The sequence below is a fragment of the Thalassophryne amazonica genome, chromosome 8 (genome assembly GCF_902500255.1).
Source record: "Thalassophryne amazonica chromosome 8, fThaAma1.1, whole genome shotgun sequence".
Lineage (NCBI taxonomy): Eukaryota > Metazoa > Chordata > Actinopteri > Batrachoidiformes > Batrachoididae > Thalassophryne > Thalassophryne amazonica.
Genome location: NC_047110.1, coordinates 107,580,810 through 107,603,510, shown reverse-complemented (window position 1 = coordinate 107,603,510; position 22,701 = coordinate 107,580,810). Strand labels below are relative to the sequence as shown.

Genomic DNA, 22,701 nt, shown 5'->3' with positions numbered 1-22,701 from the left:
TAAAGAATGCCCAGACGTGGAGCCTGGCAGAACAGACCTCGCTTCAGATTTAATAAAACTGTGGCCTTGAAATAACAACAAATCAGATTGAGGTGTATGAATTTAACGCAGAAATATGGAGATTTCAAATTTTTTGCACGTTATTCTCCTGCAGCTGAAATGATGTGCTGCACCACTAATAGAAGGAATGGAAAGTGGTTTGAAAACAGACAGTTATTATGAAAGCAAAGTGTTTTCCAATAGACCATATTTAAAAGATTGTTTTAGAATGAGATTATCCTGCACGTGGAGAGATTAAAATCCCACTGCTGCTTTATTACACTGAGGCCACAATGAGGCCTCGGCAGTAATCTATTACTTCAGTCTGCAGGTGGTGGACGGAGCAGATGATACAGTTATCACAACTCTGAGAAAACTCCACTTAATATAAACACACTCAGAGAAATCGGCCTTAAACCTGCTGCCAGATTACACAGACTCCTGCGGGTCGAATAATTACCCCTTCAAACCAGCATGAATTCTAAAATAATGATGGAAAAATTTAAGATAATGTATAAATAAATAAAAGTCCCACCTCACAATAAATTTATTTAAAAATGTTTTGTTGAATTAGCAACCACACCCTAAAAAGAGTTCCACATCACAATAAATTAATGAAAAAGTTTAAAAAAAAAAAAAATTAAAAACGGACCACACATTGAAAACCACACCACACAATAAAAGAATGAAAAAAATGTTTTTAAAAATGTGTAACCACAATGAATGAAAAAAGTAAAAAATATTTTTAAAAAATGAATAACCATGAATTAAATAAATACATACATCATTTAAAAAATAATCAGCACAGGCTATGAAGTGCTCCACCCCACAATGAATGAAAAAAGAAAAAATTAATTATTAAAAAAAAAACAAAAAAAAACAGCCACCACAGCCTATAAAGAGCTCGACCTCACAATGAATTAATGAAAAAAGTAATAAATAAATAAATACATAATTAAAAAAAAAAATCACCACAGCCTGAGCTCGACCCCACAATGAATTAATGAAAAAAGTAATAAATAAATAAATACATAATTTAAAAAAAAAATCACCACAGCCTGAGCTCGACCTCACAATGAATTAATGAAAAAAGTAATAAATAAATAAATACATAATTAAAAAAAAATCACCACAGCCTGAGCTCGACCTCACAATGAATTAATGAAAAAAGTAATAAATAAATAAATACATAATTTAAAAAAAAAATCACCACAGCCTGAGCTCGACCTCACAATGAATTAATGAAAAAAGTAATAAATAAATAAATACATAATTAAAAAAAAAATCACCACAGCCTGAGCTCGACCTCACAATGAATTAATGAAAAAAGTAATAAATAAATAAATACATAATTTAAAAAAAAAATCACCACAGCCTGAGCTCGACCTCACAATGAATTAATGAAAAAAGTAATAAATAAATAAATAAATACATAATTAAAAAAAAAAATCAACACAGCCTATAAATCGCTCAAGCTCACAATGAATGAATGAAAAAGCAAAAAAAAAAAAAAAAAAAAAATTTAAAAACTGTCTGTCACGACAGCTGTGAGCACCACCTCAGTGAATGAATGACAAAAATAAAACAATAAAAACAAAAATACATTCATTAAAAAACAGTCACCACACATCTTGTATATATATATGTATATATATATGTATATATATGTATATATATATATATATATATATATATATATATATATATATATATATATATATATATATATATATATATATATATATAATCAGTGCATGCAGGCATGGTTGTCTTCTAGTGTGTGTGTGCGTGCACGTGCTCTCACTCAGCTGCTATTAAGCGCAGCATCATTTCTGCAGATCTCACAGAGCAAAGCTGCACAATGTGTGTGTGTGTGTGTGAGAGAGATACAAAGAGCATCTACTCACAAAACCAACACGCTGACTAAAAACAGCTCCAGCGGGGGAAAGTCACACCATCTGGCAACATGTCTTGTTGCCAGGTTGCCATTGTTTATGAGTGAATTTCTGATAACACCTTTTATAAATTTATGCACCAATACAAGGTCTATTCAATATTTTCTTCTGTTTCTACAATAAACTGTTTATTAATGTTTTAATTAACGTTAACAGCTGGATCACAGTCCAGCATTCAGGAAGAGGAGAATAGCGCCCCCTAAAGGGGAGCAGCCTCTATCTTCTGTTGTTTTCTTTGTAGGTTCTGCCTTTAATTTTTCTCAATTTTTGAAAAGTCACATGTCTGTGCCGATAGAAGTTTTATGATTTTTGTTTTATATATTTTTATATTTTAGATTTTTATATTTTGGGTTGCACGTGTACAATAACAAATAACTAAATGTAATAAATGTAAGTTGTAGGAACTTTATTATAAAACATTTGCACATTTTCTACAGATTCTGTGGCGCCACCACAAAATAATCAAAGGCCTGCATAAAGTCATGTTGTGCCATGGCGCCATCTACTGGTACATAAGTGTAGAGGACGACTGAAAGTTCTCAGAGAACTGGGAATGTGCACTGTGTAATTACATTGTATTATTCTGGTATTACCATCATCTCCTCACACAGTAATAACTGTTTAACTGTTTAACACCTTTAAAGGACTAAAGGTGTCAGCCAGCTGATGTCTGCCATCACAAAACGCCTCTGTACCAGGACCAGCCTCTGTACCAGGACCAGCCTGTGTCCCAGGACCAGCCTTCTGTTCCAGGAGCAGCTTTTGCACCAGGACCAGCCTCTGTACCAGGGTCAGCCTTTGGTTCCAGGACCAGCCTTCTGTGCCAGGACCAGCCAACTGTAACAGGACCAGCCTCTCTCCCATGACCAGCCTCTGTACCAGGACCAGTCTCTGTACCAGGACCAGCCTTCTGTGCCAGGACCAGCCTCTGTAACAGGACCAGCCTCTCTCCCAAGACCAGCCTCTGTACCAGGACCAGTCTCTGTGCCAGGACCAGCCTTCTGTTCCGGGACCAGCCTTCTGTTCCAGAACCAGCCTCTGTATCAAGGCCAGCCTCTGTACCTGGGCCACCCCCTGTTCCAGTACCAGCCTCTGTTCCAAGACCAGCCTCTGTACCAGGACCAGCCGTCTGTTCCGGGACCAGCCGTCTGTTCCAGGACCAGCCGTCTGTTCCAGGACCACCCCCGTACCAGGACGAGACTCTGTTCCAGGACCAGCCTCTGTCCCAGGACCAGTCTCTGTTCGAGGACCAGCCTTCTGTTCCAGGAGCAGCTTTTGCACCAGGACCAGCCTCTGTACCAGGGTCAGCCTTCGGTTCCAGGACCAGCCTTCTGTGCCAGGACCAGCCAACTGTAACAGGACCAGCCTCTCTCCCATGACCAGCCTCTGTACCAGGACCAGTCTCTGTACCAGGACCAGCCTTCTGTGCCAGGACCAGCCTCCGTAACAGGACCAGCCTCTCTCCCAAGACCAGCCTCTGTACCAGGACCAGTCTCTGTGCCAGGACCAGCCTTCTGTTCCGGGACCAGCCTCTGTTCCGGGACCAGCCGTCTGTTCCAGGACCACCCCCGTACCAGGACCAGACTCTGTTCCAGGACCAGACCCTAATTTGTGCAGGACCATATCAAAGTACAGTCCGTTTTGCTATGTGGGTTTGTCTAGTTCCCATTTGATTTAGGATTTATTAAACCCCAAACCAAATCCCAGTCCTTAGTCCACTCTGTAAAGCCATCAGTAAAGTACTCGCCTGAACAAAGCCTTCTGCAGCAAACATATCAACCAAACACCTGATCTTGATTGTCTATCTTTTGTCCTAATAGCTGAACTTTGACCATCAACCTAATCTTTGATTTGAGTGTTGACTTTTGTTTGTGATCACTGAATTTTCATCTTGATGGCTGAACTTTTGATTGTGTTCACTTTTGGTACTGATTATTCAGCTTTGATCGTGATCACTGAAATTTGATCTCCAATGCTGACCTTTCATTGTTATCACTGGCCTTTGGACCTGATATTTAATCCTGACTGTTCAGATTTGAGCCTTATCATTAAACTTTAATCCTGTTATTTGATTCTGATTGCTGCCTTTGATCCTAATCTAGATCATTGGTATCGATCACTGATTTTTTTATGCCTATAATCGCAACTTTTAATTTAATTTAACCTTTATTTAACCAAGATAGTCCCATTGAGATTGAGACCTCTTTTGCAAGGGAGACCTGGACAATTATAAATATTCACTTAACCTGCATGCCTTTAACTGTGGGAGGAAACTGGAGCACCCAGAGGAAACCCACGCAAACACAGGGAGAACTTGCAAACTCTGCACAGAAAAGCCACAGTTGGGAATCAAACTCATGGTCTTCTTGCTGTGAGGCAACAGTGCTAACCACTAATCCACCGTGTTGCCATTTTGATCCCAATCTATGAACTTTGATGACAATCCTTATTCTTTGATCCTGAATACTGATCTTTGATCTACTTCATTTTGACCCAGCTCATTCATTCTGATAGCCAAATATTGATGCCATCCTAACTTTCATTAGTGATTCTTTCATCCCTAATCATATATCTTTGATCCCAATCTCTGAAATTTGATGCTGATCACAATGCTTTGATCTTGAGCACCTAACTTTTATTCTTATCACTTCATTTTGATCTGGATCTTTTGTTGTGGTTTCTGAACGGTCTTGCTACCCTGCCTTTTAATAATGATTATTGATCTTTGATCCGCAATCAGTTCACTTTATCTTTGACCCCAGTCTCTGAACTTTGACACTGACAACTATTGTTTGATCTTAATCACTAAACTTTGATCCTTATCACATCATATTGCGCATATAGCACATTGCAAAAGTTTATATTGCAAAGGTTTATACAATAGGTTAGGTTAAAAAAATTGTACCAGTTAACTACACCAAGACCTGGAGAAACTGCATTTCGTTCTGCCTATAAGGGTCGAGTGACAATAAAAGTGACTCTGAGTCTGATCATATTGATCCCTGTCTTTCACTGCGATTGCTAAATGTTGATGTCATCCTGAATTTTTATGTATGTGTTATTTGATCTTTGATCTGTAATTACATGCTTTTGATCCCAGTCTCTGAACTTTGACACTGACAGCTATTCCTTGATCTTAATCACTGAATGTTCATCCTTATCACATCATTTTGTTCCCTGTCTTTCATTCTGATGGCTAAAGTTTGATGTCATTCTGACTTTTTATAGTGATATTTGATCTTTGATCCATAATTGCATATCTTTGATCCCAGTCTGTGAACTTTGATACTGACCAGCAGTATTTGATGTTATTCACTAAACGTCGATCCTTATTACTTAATTTTTATCCTGATATTTCAATCTGATTTTCACATGCTGACAGTACCTTTAATAGTAATTATTGATCTTTGATCTGTTGATTGCATATCTTTGATCCCAATCATAGAACTGTAATTCCAGTTACTGAACATTGATCCTAACTGCTAAACTTTGGTCCTGATTCCTTTAGTCCTGCAACCACAATAAAAAGTCAACTGACTGTTTTCATTCTTTGATCCTTCTTAAAGATCACTAGGTCAGGATCCACATCTTTATATGGATCCGTGCCAAAATGCAACGGGTTCTTTCTTGGCCCCTGCTGCACCTTTCCTCAAAAATGTGTTCATACCTGTGCAAGACACACCAGGAAACACAATAACATATCTGCCAATTAAATATTTTAATCTGATCTAATTGTTTTTGGGCAGAGCTGGGGCCTGTACTACGAAGCGGGGTTACTGGCTTATCAGGGTAACTTTGGGAGTAAGTTGTAAGTACGTAAGTAACTTCCCGGTTAACCCGTACTACGAAAAGTGGATAGGTTTTGATCGAGGTATGCTGCCATGGCAATTTACGCTGTGTGCCAAACCTGCTCCGAGCAGGTTATGTTCTAGGTTAGCTTGAGGTTTTCGCTTAACCACTCCCTTTATAAGTACCGCCCATTCACCTTCAATCACTCCGAAGACAATGCCAGCCTACCTGGATGATCCGTTTGATATTGGGGCACAAATTGTGAGGGGCTCTCTTCGCAGGGCGAGGACTTTTAAAGACCGCCAGAATCCGCTGACATACCCGGACGATATTCTCCATGAAAGATATAGATTCTTAGCTGAGGGAATTCGTTATCTTTGTCAGCTGATCGGGCCAGACGTCTGTAACATCACCCATCGTAGCAATGCCCTGACGATCGAGCAGATAATGTGCCTTGCGCTTAGATATTTTGCCAGTGGACAATTTATGTATTCCATCGGTGATGCTGAACATCTGAGCAAGAATACTGTATGTCGTATGATTCGCAAGGTAGTACTTGCTCTATCTAAACTGTTGGATGCATTTGTGGTTTCCCTGGCCATTTATCCGCAATGCAAATCAAAGAAGGGTTTTATGCAATTGCGGGTAAATACTAATATCAAAATAGGTCTAATGCATGTCCATTAATTAGGCGAAGTGGGGCTTATCAATAACAATTTCTCCTAGGTTTCCCAAGAGTAATAGGAGCCATTGATTGCACGCAAATCCCAATCAGTGCACCCCTGGGAGAGCACGAGGGCGATTATGTCAATCGCAGATCTTTTCACAGTATCAATGTGCAGGTATAGCCGTTCTATTCGGCCTATTTCATATACCCATTATCGTGTAGTCCACTCTGAGCTCACCTTCTTTTCACTTATTTCAGCCACATAAGGGTTGCTTTGGTTTGGGTGATTTTTCTAAATATTCTAATATACAATTACTATAATTACATATTTCATATTCTTTTTCTCCCCACATGGGGCTGTCCTGTTGGATAACCTTCATGCCAAAGTGATATATATGTAACTATGTTAACAGAATGACCATTAATGGCTTTAAATCCTTAGATAGGTAGCCTTCCTCGTAGCTCCGCATAATAATCGTGCATTCTTCTTTGGTAAAGTAAGGTGGCCGCGCCATCATTGAAAAATGGTGACATGCGCTGCAACCTGCCCCTTTTATGTGAACGCACACAAACTCCAATTAGGTTAACACAGGTTCAACAAATCAACATCTTATTCAGCGTCGTAGTACCAATTAACACCACTTGAGGAAACCAGGTTTTATCAACCCCGGTTTAAGAAGTTAACCCTGGGTTACATCTGAGTAAGTTAACCCCGCTTTGTAGTACAGGCCCCTGGTCTGATTAATAATTATTGAATTATTGTTGTTGCTGCATGAAGACAGTTTAATTCTGAGTACTATGATGTGTAATGTTCTCGGACTGACCTGATCTGTGCAGACAGGCTCTTACCACCTTTTACTGAACCCGTTCTGTCCTGTTTCAAAAGTGAGGACGTGTCAGTGGGAGAGAATCTGGAGAGAATTACAGCAAAACACCACCAGATTGACCAATAGAAGGAAGTGTTTGGTTCTGTCTCTCCAACGCAAACTCCAGGACGGAAGAGAGAGGGAGGAAGGGAGTGGGAGAGACATGAGAGGGGAAAACCGCAGCGTAACAGTGAGACAGACATTAGCAGGAGGGACTGACGCGCTCGATTCATACGGATCAGAACCCGCTGAAGCAAAAACCCATGAAGGGAAACAAAAAGTTCTGCAGCTCCAACTGTGAACGGGACTTTAAAGCCGACTGATCCCAGCAGGAGGAAGAGAAAATTCCACCAAAACAAAGACTTCTTTCTTCTAAACTTTACCCGATGACACATCGTTTCATTTCATCTAGCTGCTTTTTGAGTGTGTAGAGAAGATCTCATTAGTCTTCACGCGGTAACAGATTCAGTGTCAGAAATGCTTCTTATGTCAGCAGCAGTCATCCCCGTCTTTCTTGTAGCTCTGGTTCTGAATGTGGGTCCGGCCCGGAGCCAAGGTTCCTCCCAAGACACCTTCATAATCCAGTACCTGGAGAGGAGACTGGTCCAGATGGAGGTATCGCACGTATATCTGCTGTTCTGTGCATCAGAGGAACATTCTATGATCACAGGAAATTCTACCTGACCTCTGTGACCTTTAAAGAGCTGCTTACTTCTTGCCAAATGTGAAATTATGTTTTCTCTCCTGTTCTTGGCCGAGGCTCTGTAAAGCTCAGCTGCAATGTTCTTGGCATTCATTCATTCATTTGTTTATTTCAAAACTGGCTAGAAAAAACCTTTTTATCTACTTTTTGTAGTATCTATTCTGGACAGATGCAGGTTCCACCTCTGTACACCACAACAAGAACATTTCAGCTTTAATTCAAGGATTTGAACAACAGTATCACATTAGCCGTTTAGGAATTACAGCCATTTGGGATGCATGGGTCACAAACCCAAACCAGACAATGTCGGGATGATTTGGCAAAAGGATTTAAAGCCATGACGTGTTTTAGGTGTTTCACTTTCACTGCACAAATTGTATTTTGTCTCATTCTTCCTGCAAACACCTCATAAGGTGTGCAACTGTACACAACCACGTTTTTTTTTTTTTTCTTTTCAAAATTCTTCATACATTTTCTGCTGGGGAAAGTCCAGGACTCCAGGCAGGGCAGTCCAGTACCCTTACGAAGCCTTGCCTTTGTAATGTGTGCAGTAATCTGTTCCAGGACCACCCCCTGTCCCAGGACCAGCCTCTGTACCAGGACCAGGGCCTATATCAGGACCAGCCTTCTGTACCAGGACCAGCCGCTGTACCAGGACCACCCCCACCAAGACCAGGCCCTATATCAGGACCAGCCTTCTGTACCAGGACCAGCCTCTGTTCCAGGACCAACCTCTGTTCCAGGACTAGCCTCTGTGCCAGGACCAGCCTTCTGTACCAGGACCAGCCTCTTTTCCAGGACTAGCCTCTGTATCAGGACCAACCTCTGTTTCAGGACTAGCCACTGTACCAGGACCAGCCTTGTGTTCCAGGACCAGCCTCTGTACCAGGACCAGACTCTGTACCAGGACCAGCCTCTATAACAGGACCAGCCTCTGTTCCAGGACTAGCCTCTGTATCAGGACCAGCCTTCTGTACCAGGACCAGCCTCTGTTGCAGGACCAACCTCTGTACCAGGACCAGCCTTCTGTACCAGGACCAGCCTCTTTTCCAGGACTAGCCTCTGTATCAGGACCAACCTCTGTTTCAAGACTAGCCTCTGTACCAGGACCAGACTCTGTACCAGGACCAGCCTCTGTTCCAGGACTAGCCTCTGTATCAGGACCAGCCTTCTGTACCAGGACCAGCCTCTGTTGCAGGACCAACCTCTGTTCCAGGACCAGCCTCTGTACCAGGACCAGCCTTCTGTACCAGGACCAGCCTCTTTTCCAGGACTAGCCTCTGTACCAGGACCAACCTCTGTTCCAGGACTAGCCACTGTACCAGGACCAGCCTTCTGTTCCAGGACCAGCCTCTATAACAGGACCAGACTCTGTTCCAGGGCCAGCCTCTATAACAGGACCAGCCTCTGTTTCAGGACTAGCCTCTGTACCAGGACCAGCCTTCTGTACCATGACCAGCCTTCTGTACCAGGACCAGCCTCTGTTCCGGGACTAGCCTTCTGTACCAGGACCAGCCTCTGTTCCAGGACTAGCCTTCTGTACCAGGACCAGCCTCTGTTCCAGGACCAGCCTTCTGTACCATGACCAGCCTCTGTTCCAGGACTAGCCTCTGTACTAGGACCAGACTCTGTACCAGGACCAGCCTTCTGTACCATGACCAGCCTCTGTTCCAGGACTAGCCTCTGTACCAGGACCAGCCTCTGTTCCAGGACTAGCCTTCTGTACCAGGACCAGCCTCTGTTCCAGGACTAGCCTTCTGTACCAGGACCAGCCTCTGTTCCAGGACCAGCCTTCTGTACCATGACCAGCCTCTGTTCCAGGACTAGCCTCTGTACTAGGACCAGACTCTTTACCAGGACCAGCCTTCTGTTCCAGGACTAGCCTATGTACCAGGACCAGCCTCTGTCCCAGGACCGGTCTCTGTACCAGGACCAGACTCTGTATCAGGACCAGCCTTCTGTTCCAGGACCACTCTCTTTTTTACTCCAACAAACTGTCCTTTAACATTAACTGTGTGTTTCTTAACAAACATGACACTGACAGACACCTGACTGAAATGTAACCTGTGGACGTCAGCACTACAAAATATACAACACCAGGAACTGAACTGAAACTGTCCATCAGTAACTTTACTTATTTCTGTGAGGACTAAAAGCCTTTTTTTGAAAATGTGAGGGGCAGATTCTTTTTGATGAAAAGAAGCTTCTCTCTGTGTGTGTGTGACCCTGTTTCTGTTTTTATCTACAATGTGTGACACTGAGCCAAACAGCCTTTCACTCTCCACTCTTTTTTTTTTTTTTTTTTTTTTACTTTTAGTTAAATACGAGGTCTGTTAGAAAAGTATCGGACCTTTTTATTTTTTGCAAAAACCTGATAGATTTGAATCACGTGTGCTTGCATCAGCCAACCTTGAACCTTCGTGCGCATGCGTGAACTTTTTCACGCCTGTCGATTACGTCATTTCCTGGTAAGCAGCCTTTGTGTGGGACATGTGTTGTGCGCTCGGCGGATTTTCATTTCAAGGAAAAAGACGGAACGACTGGAGCAGCGCCGCATCAAATTTTGCCAGAAACTGGGCGACAGCCAGGTGGAAACCATTCGGATTATTCAGACGGCTTTCGGTGACTTTTTAGTCGTGTGACTATCCGAGAAATTGTGGAAGAGGTGGGCATGTCACAGCATGTCCTGTGAGACTTCAACACAGAGGTGCTTTTGCTCCGCCGTCAGAAGCAGCATGAATTTCACAGGCACTCTTTTCATGGCCAAATCTTCTGTCACAGCGGAATGTGCCAAAAAAGTGCTGATGTCCACCTCTTCCGCAATTCCTCAGACAGTCACACGACGGTCCCGCATCACCACAGCGTTCACTTGGGAATGATCTGGTCATTTCAGCATGTTGATGGCCGACCGGAGCGTGGCGCGCTCTCCACCATTGTGCGGACATCTTTAAACCGGTTGTACCGCTCCTTAATCTGTGTGATGCCCATAGGATTGTCACCAAAAGCCGTGTGAATAATCCAAATGGTTTCCACCTGGCTGTCGCCCAGTTTCTGGCAAAATTTGATGCGGCGCTGCTCCAGTCGTTCCGTCTTTTTCCTTGAAATGAAAATCCGCCGAGCGCACTGCACATGTCCCACACAAAGGCTGCTTACCAGGAAATGACGCAATCGACAGGCATGAAAAAGTTCACGCATGCGCACGAAGGTTCAAGGTTTGCTCATGCAAGCACACATGATTCAAATCCATCAGGTTTTTGCAAAAAATAAAAAGGTCCGATACTTTTCTAACAGACCTCGTATGTACAGGTAACATACACAAATACAAACCGCAAATGTTTTTTTTCCCCACAGGTGGAACATGTAATATTTGAGGAGCACGGCATCATGCGCACACACACACACACGGAGGCAAAATTGAGTAATTTTAACATTATTTTATTTATTTTATTTTTTCTTTGTGGATGATAGCATAATTTCCTCATGTTCAGACAGAATCGCCTGTTGCCTGAGCTCAATGAGCCATTAATGAATGAGGCACGAAGTGACTCAACTTCTGACCCAAAGTGCAGCTCATGGAGGTGAACGGAGGGTCCAAATGCAGCGCCACAGAGATTCCACAAATGGATTACACCTGTAGCGGACCGAGTCAGTCTCCCATCGGCCCCTAACACCCACACCAAGGGCTGAAACGTACTTACCAACTTACCAACCTGATGGACAACCTCCACCACTGAAACCTTGATCTGAGTTCTGACAGAGGAACTTTTATTCAACCACATGAGGAATTAAAGTATTTTCAGATGTTGTTTTCCAAACTCAGGAGGCTTTGTGTGGATTATTTTTCAGGATCATAGGATGATGAATTCCATGAACAGGTAAGACTTTTTATTTATACTCTGTGTGAATTTTCTCCGCATGATAGACAGCGGCTTTCAGCCAATCAGTGGACAGCATTGACGGACATATTTCAACTGTTGAGCAAATTACATGAAAGCCTGTAAAAATCCATAAAAAGACGCAGCATTCAAAACGTATGAAAAAAGTAGTGGGAGTGAAAAAAATAAATTAAAAAAATGCGTGTGAGTGAAAGTCCCACATTGAGAGGTTGACATCACACTGCTGTAAAGAGGTATGGGGTCACAAAGTATTGGAGATGTTTTATGATTACAAGTATGAGTAAATGAATATGGGATTGGGCCGATAACCGATACTGGTATCAGGATTGGTGCATCCCTACTGGTTACTACAGCTCATCATACGCTGGAAGCTCATCTTGCATTTGAAGCCCCCATGCATTCATGAGGCTTCAAACCCATAATGAGCTGATTACTGAAGCTCATCATACATTTAAAGCCTCCTATGCATTCTTGAGGCTTCAAAAGTATGCTGAGCTTCAAAGTATGATCAGCTGGTTACTAAAGCTCATCATATGTTTGAAGCTCATCATACATTTGAAGCCTCCTATGCATTCATGAGGCTTCAAAAGCATAATGAGCTGATTACTAAAGTTCATCATACATTTGCAGCTCATCATACGTTTGAAACCTCCTATGCATCTACGAGGCTTCAAACATATGAACAGCTGGTTACTAAAGCTAATATGTAGATTGTGAACTTCTAAATTGTTTATTTTCCATTTTAAATGTTAACAGGAGCGCCTGAATCGATGTGAGCAAAGCACACTGAGTGTGACCCAGAAGACCTATGACCTCTCCTCTGAGATTAGGAGTTACCTGTCCACGGTTAGTGTTCTGAGGTAGGCCTGCTCTAAAGACAATCTGATCTGAGCAAACGAATGTTTTAGTATGCGAGAAGAACTTTGTGAAACCGAAATTAGGTGAAACAAGCTCTGACATGCTCCACAGGTCAGAGGTGAAGAGTCACATGGACAGTGCGGTGGCGCGTTTGGACCGGGTGGAAAGAGAGCTGGAGTATCTGGAAAACAAAATCCCGACCCAGTCCGACATCGAGATGGAGGAGGTTCTGCTGGAACAGCAGATCAAAGCAGCAGAGCTTGAACAGATGAAGAAGAAAGCCAAGATCAAAGTGGAGAACGGTACAAAGTGTGCACACAAACGAATCCGCACGACCCCAAACAGCTGCTTCACGGCGTCTGTCCCAACGTGTCCACAGACTGCAGCATGGCGCTGAGTCAGATCAAATCGCTCAAGATTGTGAAGAAGACCGGAGACACCTACGGATCCTGGTTCAAGGACCTGTCAGATGGATCAAATAAGGTCAGATTCTTCTGATTACAACTATGTGGTGAAGTCTTTCCAGGTTCAGTGAGATTGATTATTTTGCTTCAGTGTTCGCCAGGATATCAAAATTGAGGAAATCTGGGCCTATTTTTTTTTTAAATAGGCAAAATTTGTATGACCTATTTTGTATCTCTGGGGAAAACCCAGAACATGCTGGAGAGATTCTATTTCCCAGCTGGCCTGGGAACACCTTGGGTTCCCTCAGGAAGAGTTAAAGGACTTGGCCAAGGATAGGGAAGTGTGAGATGAGCTGCTGGGTCTACTGCTACTTTGACTTGGACCTGGACAAGCACCAGAAATGAATGAAATGAATGAATATTTCATATCCGCTATCATACAAGTATAAGCTATTATTGACAAATAAACCCAAGTACGTATGATTCACATTACACGATTGTTTTACACATGCGCCAAATGCTACATCCACATTTTTCCCACACTTAAAAAAACAAATAAACAACTAAAAGCTAAAATGTCTTGCAACATGCTTTTCATGGGTTTCTTGTTGTGGAGGAGGACCAAAAGGAGGCTTCTGCTCAGAGAACAGGAGGTCCAAATTATTACTTATTCTAGACAGTTGTCCACTTTCACCTACTTTTACACAGGATTACCACAAATCTGCACCAGTTAAATCCAATTATTCATATTTTCTCAATCACTGTTTATTCCGATGTCATGAATTTTTAAAAAATTATTCAAACGTTCCTGATGGCTCACGATGTTCTACAACACTGCTCTTACACCTGATTTCAAGCCCCGATTGGAAGAACAAGTAAGTCGTATATAGTTCCTGAGGCCCGTTGGTGCTTATCTCAGTATTCCATAGTATCAAGCGGATGAAACTATATGACTCCCCATGGATGGGACACCTGTCCATCACAGGTTACTTCCCCAGCTCAGGCCAGTACCCATTTACACCTGGGTGGACTGGGACATTGTAGATTAAGTGCCATGGACACAGACAGTGCGTATGAGCAGGATTCAAACCCAGGTCTACATATTGGCAAAGCATTTGGCAAATTCACGGATTTTTTTTATGCCAAACAACTTGTACAACTGGGTGTGAAAAGTCAGCAAAGGGACACCACCTTTATTTGCTTGTTCATCAAGCTAATATCAGACACCCATTAGTTTGTCACCAAGATACACCATTAGGTGGTTCGTCCTTTCACTTTCAGATGTCTAGAACATGCAACATTATCTTTCTGTGGCCTTCAAGAGTATGAGATGCACCTTACAAGACACGCCTACTTAGATACCAAAGACAGCAGAGGAGAACATGCAAACCAGAACGTGCAAACTGGATATAGAAAGGAATTAGCAAATAGAGAAGATAGATATAGATCCAGCAAAAGCATAAGATAGCCACCAGGCTTCTGGATGACATCACTTCTGGAAGGGCTTTAAATTTTAATCCTCTTAACGGAGGTTTTTTTTTTTTTAACAGAATTGACCCCTTTAATTCCTTACCTTGCTCAGATTAAAAACATGAACTATAATGTCACAATATCAATCACAATAAAACAGTTAAACTCAGCATATCTCACATTTAAAGTCCTAGTTAAATTTAAATTATATATTTAATATATATATTATATATTTAAATTAATTTAAATGCAAATTATAAATTATACAAACTAAAATGGTCCTTAGAGTCATTATCTCCACCAAAGACCACGATGTCCATAATAGCAAATTTTTAAACACTTTGAAGGTGTTGTGGCTCCACCCCCTTATTTTGGACAACACCAAAAGGCAATTTTATCTATTTCAGAGCAGGAAACATGGCTACTTTGATAGACCTTATCAGGCAGCTATTATAATAAATATGTTCTAAAATTACTGACCCAAAGCCAGACAAGGAAAATCTTAACGTCATTCATGAAGATAATGATGGAATTTCCTGTGATCCTGTGAGTGTTTCAGGTCTACGTGCTAAGTGGAATTCGAAACAACACCCTTCTGGAGTACAGTTCCCTGCAAAGCTTTGCCGGCCGGAGCGCCACACCACCCGCTAAGGTGGTGCACCTTCCATATGATTGGCAGGGGACAGGTCATGTGGCCTTCAACGGATTCCTGTACTACCACAAAGCCGACACTCCCAACCAGATACTGAAGGTGGGTGACTGATGGAGCATGTTAACTTTAGAACTAAAGGAGCACCTGGAGCTCTGAATTTCAAGGTTCTTCACCGTAATTTGACAGGAGAGTTCCACAGGATTCACTGACCAAATCACTTGGTCAGTGAACATAATAAAAGTATTTCCACCGAAGTAAAATACGTTAACTTTGCCACATAACAATTTTTCTGAGTGGCCTAAATGTAATTTTGTTGGGTCAAATGAATGTCAATTCAACATGCAGATGCACCTCGGCTTTGCTGTGGCAACTGTTAGTGTGTTTATATATTGTTTTGTTTTCTTTGTTATTGTTTTGGTATTACGTAATTACTTTACTTAAATGGTTATATTCTTACGTTGGTATGTTTTTAGTCTGTTATTTGCCTAAACGTGTTTGTCAAACTGGGTTGAACTGGTTTTACCACTTAAAACAAAGAGATTCAAGTTACACTATAAATTATAATGTGTTCTGTTATCGCACGGGTTATGGGCGGGGGCTGGACCTCCCTCTAATGCCCACGGGGACCAATAAGGGAAGGATTTTGTGACATAAGGTCTTTGTCATGCCCATGTTGTGTTCTATAAAAACTGTTTTAGTCCTTGGTTCAAGGTTCTGAACGGCTGGATCTCCTGCGTGAGAGAAGTTCTTTGGAATCCAGGCCTGTTTTTCACTGTGACTCTGAATAAATTTAAATTGAGAAATAGTTTGACTTTGTACTTTGTAAAGGACATTATTACAAGAAGTGGGTGTAATTAACACGACCCTGAGTGCAAACAAGGGAGCAGTCGAAGGGTCTTACTTCTTTTTTGCTATATTTTCCCTTACAAATCCAGTTGGCCTGAACTATGGTAATTAAGTAACAGTAACGCAAATTCATCATGTTGACCCAACAAATTTACATTTAGGTCACTCAGCAAAATTGTTTCTGGCTAAATGTTTGATTGGTGGATTGTTGGACCCATCAGCCTTTGTTTAGCCATGACAACGGGCATAGTTTCCTCTGAGTAGAATGTTTATCAGATCTGTTTGACCAAGAGTTTCTTTAGATGAGATGTGTTACCATGGCCAGCTTTGGATTTGGATTCTTCACTACAAATCTTCCAGGTGGAATTGCTGAACGCTACCGTCGTCGACAGCACACTGCTTCCAGGAGCAGGCCAACTGCCCGCCTACAGTCTGAACTCCAACACCTACCTGGACCTGGCTGTGGATGAACTTGGTCTGTGGGTCATCCATGCTGACCCAGAATATGGAGGAAACCTGGTCATCACCAAGCTGGACACAGGTAGAAGGCATGACCCCGAAACAAACATCAGTAATGTAACCGTGCCTTCCATAGATGTCTTCTTGTTTCTGCCTCAGGAAGCTTGTCGGTGGAGTATACCTGGGACACACAGTGCAGAAGCCGAGACGCTGAAGGAGCCTTCATAATATGTGGCACCCTGTATGTGGTCTACAACACGCGCTACGGCGGACGCTCCACCATACAGTGTCTCTACGACATCCACGACACCGTCCACAGGTTACCCAAGTTTACTTAATTTTTGTTGCTTTTTTAAAAAAAACTTTTACTTCATTTTTATGAGGCTAAGAGATTGCATACATTTTTTGGATGGAGGTAGCGGTATCACATCCCAAGTGATAGAGCAGACCTGGGCCACATCTGGCCCTTTGGCTGTCTATGACTGGCCCATATGAGATTATATAGGAATTGCAAATTAAACTTGAGTACGTTTACACCTCACGTATGAAATAAAACAGTGCTGCTTTTATTTTGAAGGTGTCTTTTATTCTCAGTTTACTTGCATACGTATGCATGCATGCACACAAGTTTACCGTTTCAGGGATTAAAGTTCTTCGTCACTAAGATGGATTTCCATCACTGTGCTGCCAAAAGGAGCCCAAAGATAAACACACCGTCCTGACACAAAATCAAGACTGGACATATAAAATTTACAGCATCCCTGGGATGCAACATCCACAGGACACATGTGCCACATTCAGACTGTTCAGAAATTAATTTTTAGAATAACATCTCTGTTTTGTTTGTCTCCTGGCTGCCATCAGAATTGTATTCCCAAGTGGTAGTGGCTAACTGGCTACAGGTACAAAACCTGTACCCCAAGGCTACAGGTATGAGACTGTATCCCAAGTGGTAGAAGCTGCAGGTACGGCATCCATACCCCAAGCGGTAGAGGCTGCAAGTATCAGACCATATCCCAGATGACAGATGCTGCAGCTACGAGACCCGTACCTCAGGTGGTAGCGTCTACAGGTCTAAGACCTGTAACCCAAATGGTAGATGCTGCAGGTATGAGGCATTTCCACACAGTGGTGCTCTGACAGTGAGTGGTTTCAACAGAACCCAGTAGTGCTACATGATGGTTAACGATGTAAGAATGTTGATTTACTACTTTATTACCTCGGTTTATTATTTCGGTCGTGTCCGTTTGTTTGTTGGTTGGTTGGTTTGTTAGCAGGATTACTCAAAAAACCCTCAACGGATTTCAAATAAATTTTTACCAGGGGTGTATCTTGGCCTAACTTAGAAGTCATTCAATTTTGGTAATAATCCGGAACACGATCCGGATCCAGTAATTTTTTTTTTTTTTTAAGGATTCTTTATCATTGCAGGATAGGGCCAATTTAAACATTTTTGCTTCTAACTTCATGAAGACGGGTCACAAAGGCTGAACAAAAATTAAGTTACGACACAACAATAATTTAGCATTTGTTTCTCCTCATTGAATAAACTTGTTATTAGAAAATATAAAAGCTTGTGTAGTTCATGCAGTTTCTCTTTATAAATACATTTGCTGAAGATCTACGAGGTCTGTCCATAAAGTATCGTACCTTTTTATTTTTTTTTAAACTATATGGATTTGATTCATGTGTTTTCACGTCAGACAAGCTTGAACCCTCGTGCGCATGCGTGAGTTTTTCCACGCCTGTCGGTGACGTGGAGCTGGGACCGTCGTGTGCACTTTCTCTGGTTATCACAAGAGCTGGACGTCAACCATTTTCCGGCAGATTTCACTTTTAACAAGAGATTTTGTCGTGGAAAGCCGTGCGGAGGCTTTGTGCATCACGACCGATTTGCTGTTTGAGCGAGACAAAGGAACACCTCCGTTTCGGAGTGTTAGAGGACAAGTTCGGACATGCCTATCTCGGCTTTCAATGCTTACCAGTCGAGTGAGTTATAAGAGAAATTGTGGAGAGCTGGACATGTCTGAACTTGTCCTCTGACACGCCGAAACGGAGGCGTTCCTTTGTCTCGCTCGAACAGCAAATCGGTCGTGATGCACAAAGCCTCCGCACGGCTTTCCATGACAAAATCTCTTGTTCAAAGTGAAATCTGCCAGAAAATGGCTGATGTCCAGCTCTTGTGATAACCAGAGAAAGTGCACACGACGGTCCCGGCTCCACACAGCCATCCGTTTAGAAGTAATCCAGTGGTTCGTGCCTGTCGTCGCGGCTCGGAGCGCAGCGCGCCGAGCGCCATTGTGGGCCGTCCTTAAAGCTGTACTAACAGACCTTATTCTCTGTGAAGCCCGTAAAATTTTCACCGAAAGCCAGATAAATTTTTCAAATAGTTTCCAGGTGCCAGTCTCTAACAGCTTCTGAAAAAAAAAAACCCTAAATCATTCCGCCATTTCCAGACAATGAAAATCCGACGACGGGACAGGACCACTCCTTCCACAAGGCGTGCTCACAGGCGAATGACGTCACCGACAGGTGTGGAAAAACTCATGCATGCGCACGAGGGTTCAAGCTTGTCTGACGTGAAAACACATGAATCAAATCCATATAGTTAAAAAAAAAAATAAAAAGGTACGATACTTTATGGACAGACCTCGGAAGTGTTTAACCCTCTGGGGCCAACGCCGTCGTATACGATGGCTGAGACCAAGCTTTACTAAATTATAAATAACTTTTTAATGAGATAGAAATGTACTTTTTAATTGTGCTGAAAAGTTAACTCTGTGGACTTTCGAGCCACCGTCCACCATCTTTGTACTCCTCATAGAAGCTGTGTGATGATGTGCGCAATGTGAGTGTCCAGTCAGAATTGGTTCACCGTCACATGGTTTTCCAAAATCCAATCGTAGGGCAGATTCACCTCACGTGACACACCAAAGATTGTTTTTAGGAGTGATGTGTTACTAGTTTATTAGTTTGCTGTGTGTTTTGAATAAATGTGTGTATTTTCCACATTACTTTTTCCTTTCTTATTTCTGATTGTAAACCTTTATTACACTTATAAAACACAACTATAGCATATATATTTTGAAAGTACAGGTTGTCCTGAAAAAAAGAGACATAAAACTTGATTGTGGGATGCAGGGAGAGCTGTTAACAGCAATAAGAAAACATTTATGCCAGGCGAGTGAACTGTCCAAAAAAAATGGTCTCGGACCCCAGAGGGTTAACCACTGAATCTGAAACATGATGGTAGATGCATGAAATGACATGGAATAAGTCTCTTTGCCAAAGGGTATTCCATGTGACGTCAGTGACCCTATGGCCTTGGCGGAGGTTTGCGCTCTCCGAGTGCTTCTAGTTTAATTTTTTGTAGAGCTTGTGCAATGACAGAAAGTAAAAATCAAAGACTGTAACATGGATATGATATGATGAATAATCCCTGCATGAAGCAACAGGGTTAGCAGTTGTAGTACTGCAATGCATTGTTCATACACAGTGAAGGAAACTTCAAATTATAATATATTTTACAGTGCATTAAACTTTTCAATTCTTAACTGAAACATTTGCTTAACTAATCACGTGTGGGGTTTTTTCTTTTTCTTCTTCCATCTGCAGTAACGAGAGTCCTGTGCTGTTCTTCCCAAAGCGCTACACCAGCCACAGCAGCATCCACTACCACCCGAAAGACAAGCAGCTGTACGCCTGGGACGATGGCTACCAGACTGTCTACAAAGTGGAGACGCGCCGGAATGACCAAGTTGCCATCGAATCACTTTAAACCACCGAGGAGGTTGTGTTGTGGCTTTTTGGTTGGTTGGTTTATTTGGTCATCAGCAGATTTACACAAAAGTATCTGGGCTGATTTTCATAAATTGTATGGAGGGGGCGGGTCTTAAGTCCATTAAGCTGTGCTGTATATTCAAATGTATTTCCCTCTTTTTTATTATTATTATTATGCCGTTAAAGGGCTGGTGGGCATGTGCACTCTACTGCATTCCCATCTAGTTTACAGACTTCAGTGTAAGTACACTCTAAAAGATTAAACATTATATTTACTTAATCTAGTTAAGTCAACTTGTCCCACAAACCTTTGGTGTCAAAATGGGAAAAAACAAATTGTAGCAATTAGTTACAATTAATCACGTATTAGTTTAGTGGGTCCAGTTGATAAAGCTAGATTAAGTTATCATAACTCTTGTTTTTTAGAGTGCAGTCCCTTGACTCTTGGCGGATGTACGTATGTGCTCTGAGTTGTGCTTTTTATCTGACAATTTCCTCCGTAGAATGTTTTGAAAAGTCTTTTTTTTTTTTACCCTGTGTGCGAAGCAGGGTATTGTAATTGGTTGTGTGTGTGTGTCTATGAACAAGATAACTGAAAAACGCCTAGGCGACTTTTCAGCAAAGTCAGTGTGAGTATCACTTGGGTAGATATCTCAAGATGATTAACATTTGGAGAGGACTGGATAAAGGTCAAGAACAAGATGAACAAAAAAAAAAAAAAAAAATGGTGCGAAAAACATTTTCTACTATATCTCCTAAGCCAATAGGGCTAGAGAGATTCTCTAAATTTTATATTTTTATCGACCTCAAGGTTCGATCACAATATGGTTTTGAGTCATTGAGTTATTGTCTGTATTGATCTTAAAACTTTAGAGGGAAAAATGTTGGAATTTGAGTTGGAGGGAATATGCTGTGCCTTGGTTGAACAATGAGCTCTACTGAGTGCCCATGCGGTTAGTAAAATGTAATCATGATCAAGTTATACAAGAGAAATGGAGTCCATTTATGATGTTTTGGTGTCCACTTGGTGGCAGTCTTTGATGACTTTATCAGTGTAAAATCACATCCAACCAAAAGGCTTATTTTTCACAGTTTCGCTTTCATATTTTCTATCACCACAATAAAAAGCATTGAAGTGTCATTAAATGGCTTTGCAGTGTGTACAGATGATTGAAAACTGTTTTTGGTCTGCTTGCCCTTCAGTCAAAGATCTGCCTCAGACTTTCCTTTGATCCCTTTCTTTTAAATTCATAGATTATGACATCACAAAGGTGTGGTGCCCTCCTCCTATTATGGGGTGCTAATAATTGGGTCAAATCAATCAGATCAACTAAAGCACTTTATTTGGCATCGTCAAAGTTAAAATTTTCAGTTATATTAACTTTTCTGTTAAACACACAATTAAAAAAAAAAAAATCTTCCACCCACTAATGAGCCAGGACTGGTTGGGGTCTGACCACACAACCTTCTTGTCAGACAAGCACACTTCACTGGACAAAAAGAGAGAATTATTGGATTAACTTTTAAAAAGTGCTTCAAGTTGGCAACACTCAAATGAATTAGATTGATTCAAGATAGCCTCTTTATTTTTAATCATTTAGTTTTATGTTTTTAATCTTACTGGTCTGTAAGTTGTATTTGTATCTGTTGTTTTAATTTGAACTCTTCTTATGGATGTAAGAGTTTGTTTTAGTGCTGTTCTGTTGTGTTATTGTTTTTTATTTATTGCTGCATCAATAATTTTTTATATACATTAAGTAATATTTAGCCCGTTTTAACCATTGTCAAGCAAACGCAATTCATTTAAGTGTTAATAATTTAAGTAATTTATTTAGGTTTTGTCTTTTTTAGGCTCTTGATCAGTCACGTTAACCCCGCCCCTTTACGGCTGAGCGTGATGTGGAAAAAAGGGGGCGGGCTGAGTAGGGGAATGTTGCCAAGGCACTTGATTATAAGCAACTTGTTCTCCCATTTTTTTATTGCTATTTGGCAGCCACATCCTCTTATCCACATAATGCAATTTTAAGTTTTTTATCATCATGCTAATTTTCGGTTATTTAAAAAGCATCGTTATTATTGATAAGGTATTGTATGCAAACTGCAAATTGCTATTAGTACAGGCCCCATTGTTGAATCACAGTTCATACACAACCCAAACCCCAACCCCTGAGCTTGAAATTAATTGCCTCTTGTACAGCTTCTGTATATCAATTTTTTTGCTTATGATAATCCATCCATTTTCAATACCCGCTTACTCTAAGGGTCACGGGGGGCAGGATGCTGCAGGGTGGGGTTCAGTGGGTACACCCTGGACAGG

The 22,701-nt window shown here is 41.5% G+C and overlaps 1 protein-coding gene across 2 annotated transcripts; it reads left to right on the top strand.

The window, feature by feature from the left end:
- The first annotated feature begins 7,496 nt into the window (after nucleotides 1-7,496).
- olfml1 (olfactomedin-like 1) lies at nucleotides 7,497-21,530 on the top strand. Of its 2 annotated transcripts, XR_004562352.1 has the most exons (9): nucleotides 7,497-7,931; nucleotides 12,672-12,775; nucleotides 12,885-13,075; nucleotides 13,153-13,256; nucleotides 15,207-15,398; nucleotides 16,506-16,686; nucleotides 16,764-16,923; nucleotides 20,220-20,946; nucleotides 21,343-21,355. XR_004562352.1 is itself a non-coding variant. In XM_034177211.1 (8 exons), exons 1-8 carry the CDS (start codon nucleotides 7,794-7,796, stop codon nucleotides 20,380-20,382), a joined length of 1,233 nt encoding a protein of 410 aa, XP_034033102.1. In that variant the 5' UTR covers nucleotides 7,497-7,793; the 3' UTR covers nucleotides 20,383-21,530. The 2 variants fall into 2 exon arrangements, 1 of the variants encoding a protein (XP_034033102.1); XM_034177211.1 differs by having other exon boundaries at nucleotides 20,220-21,530.
- Nucleotides 21,531-22,701: the final 1,171 nt, after the last annotated feature.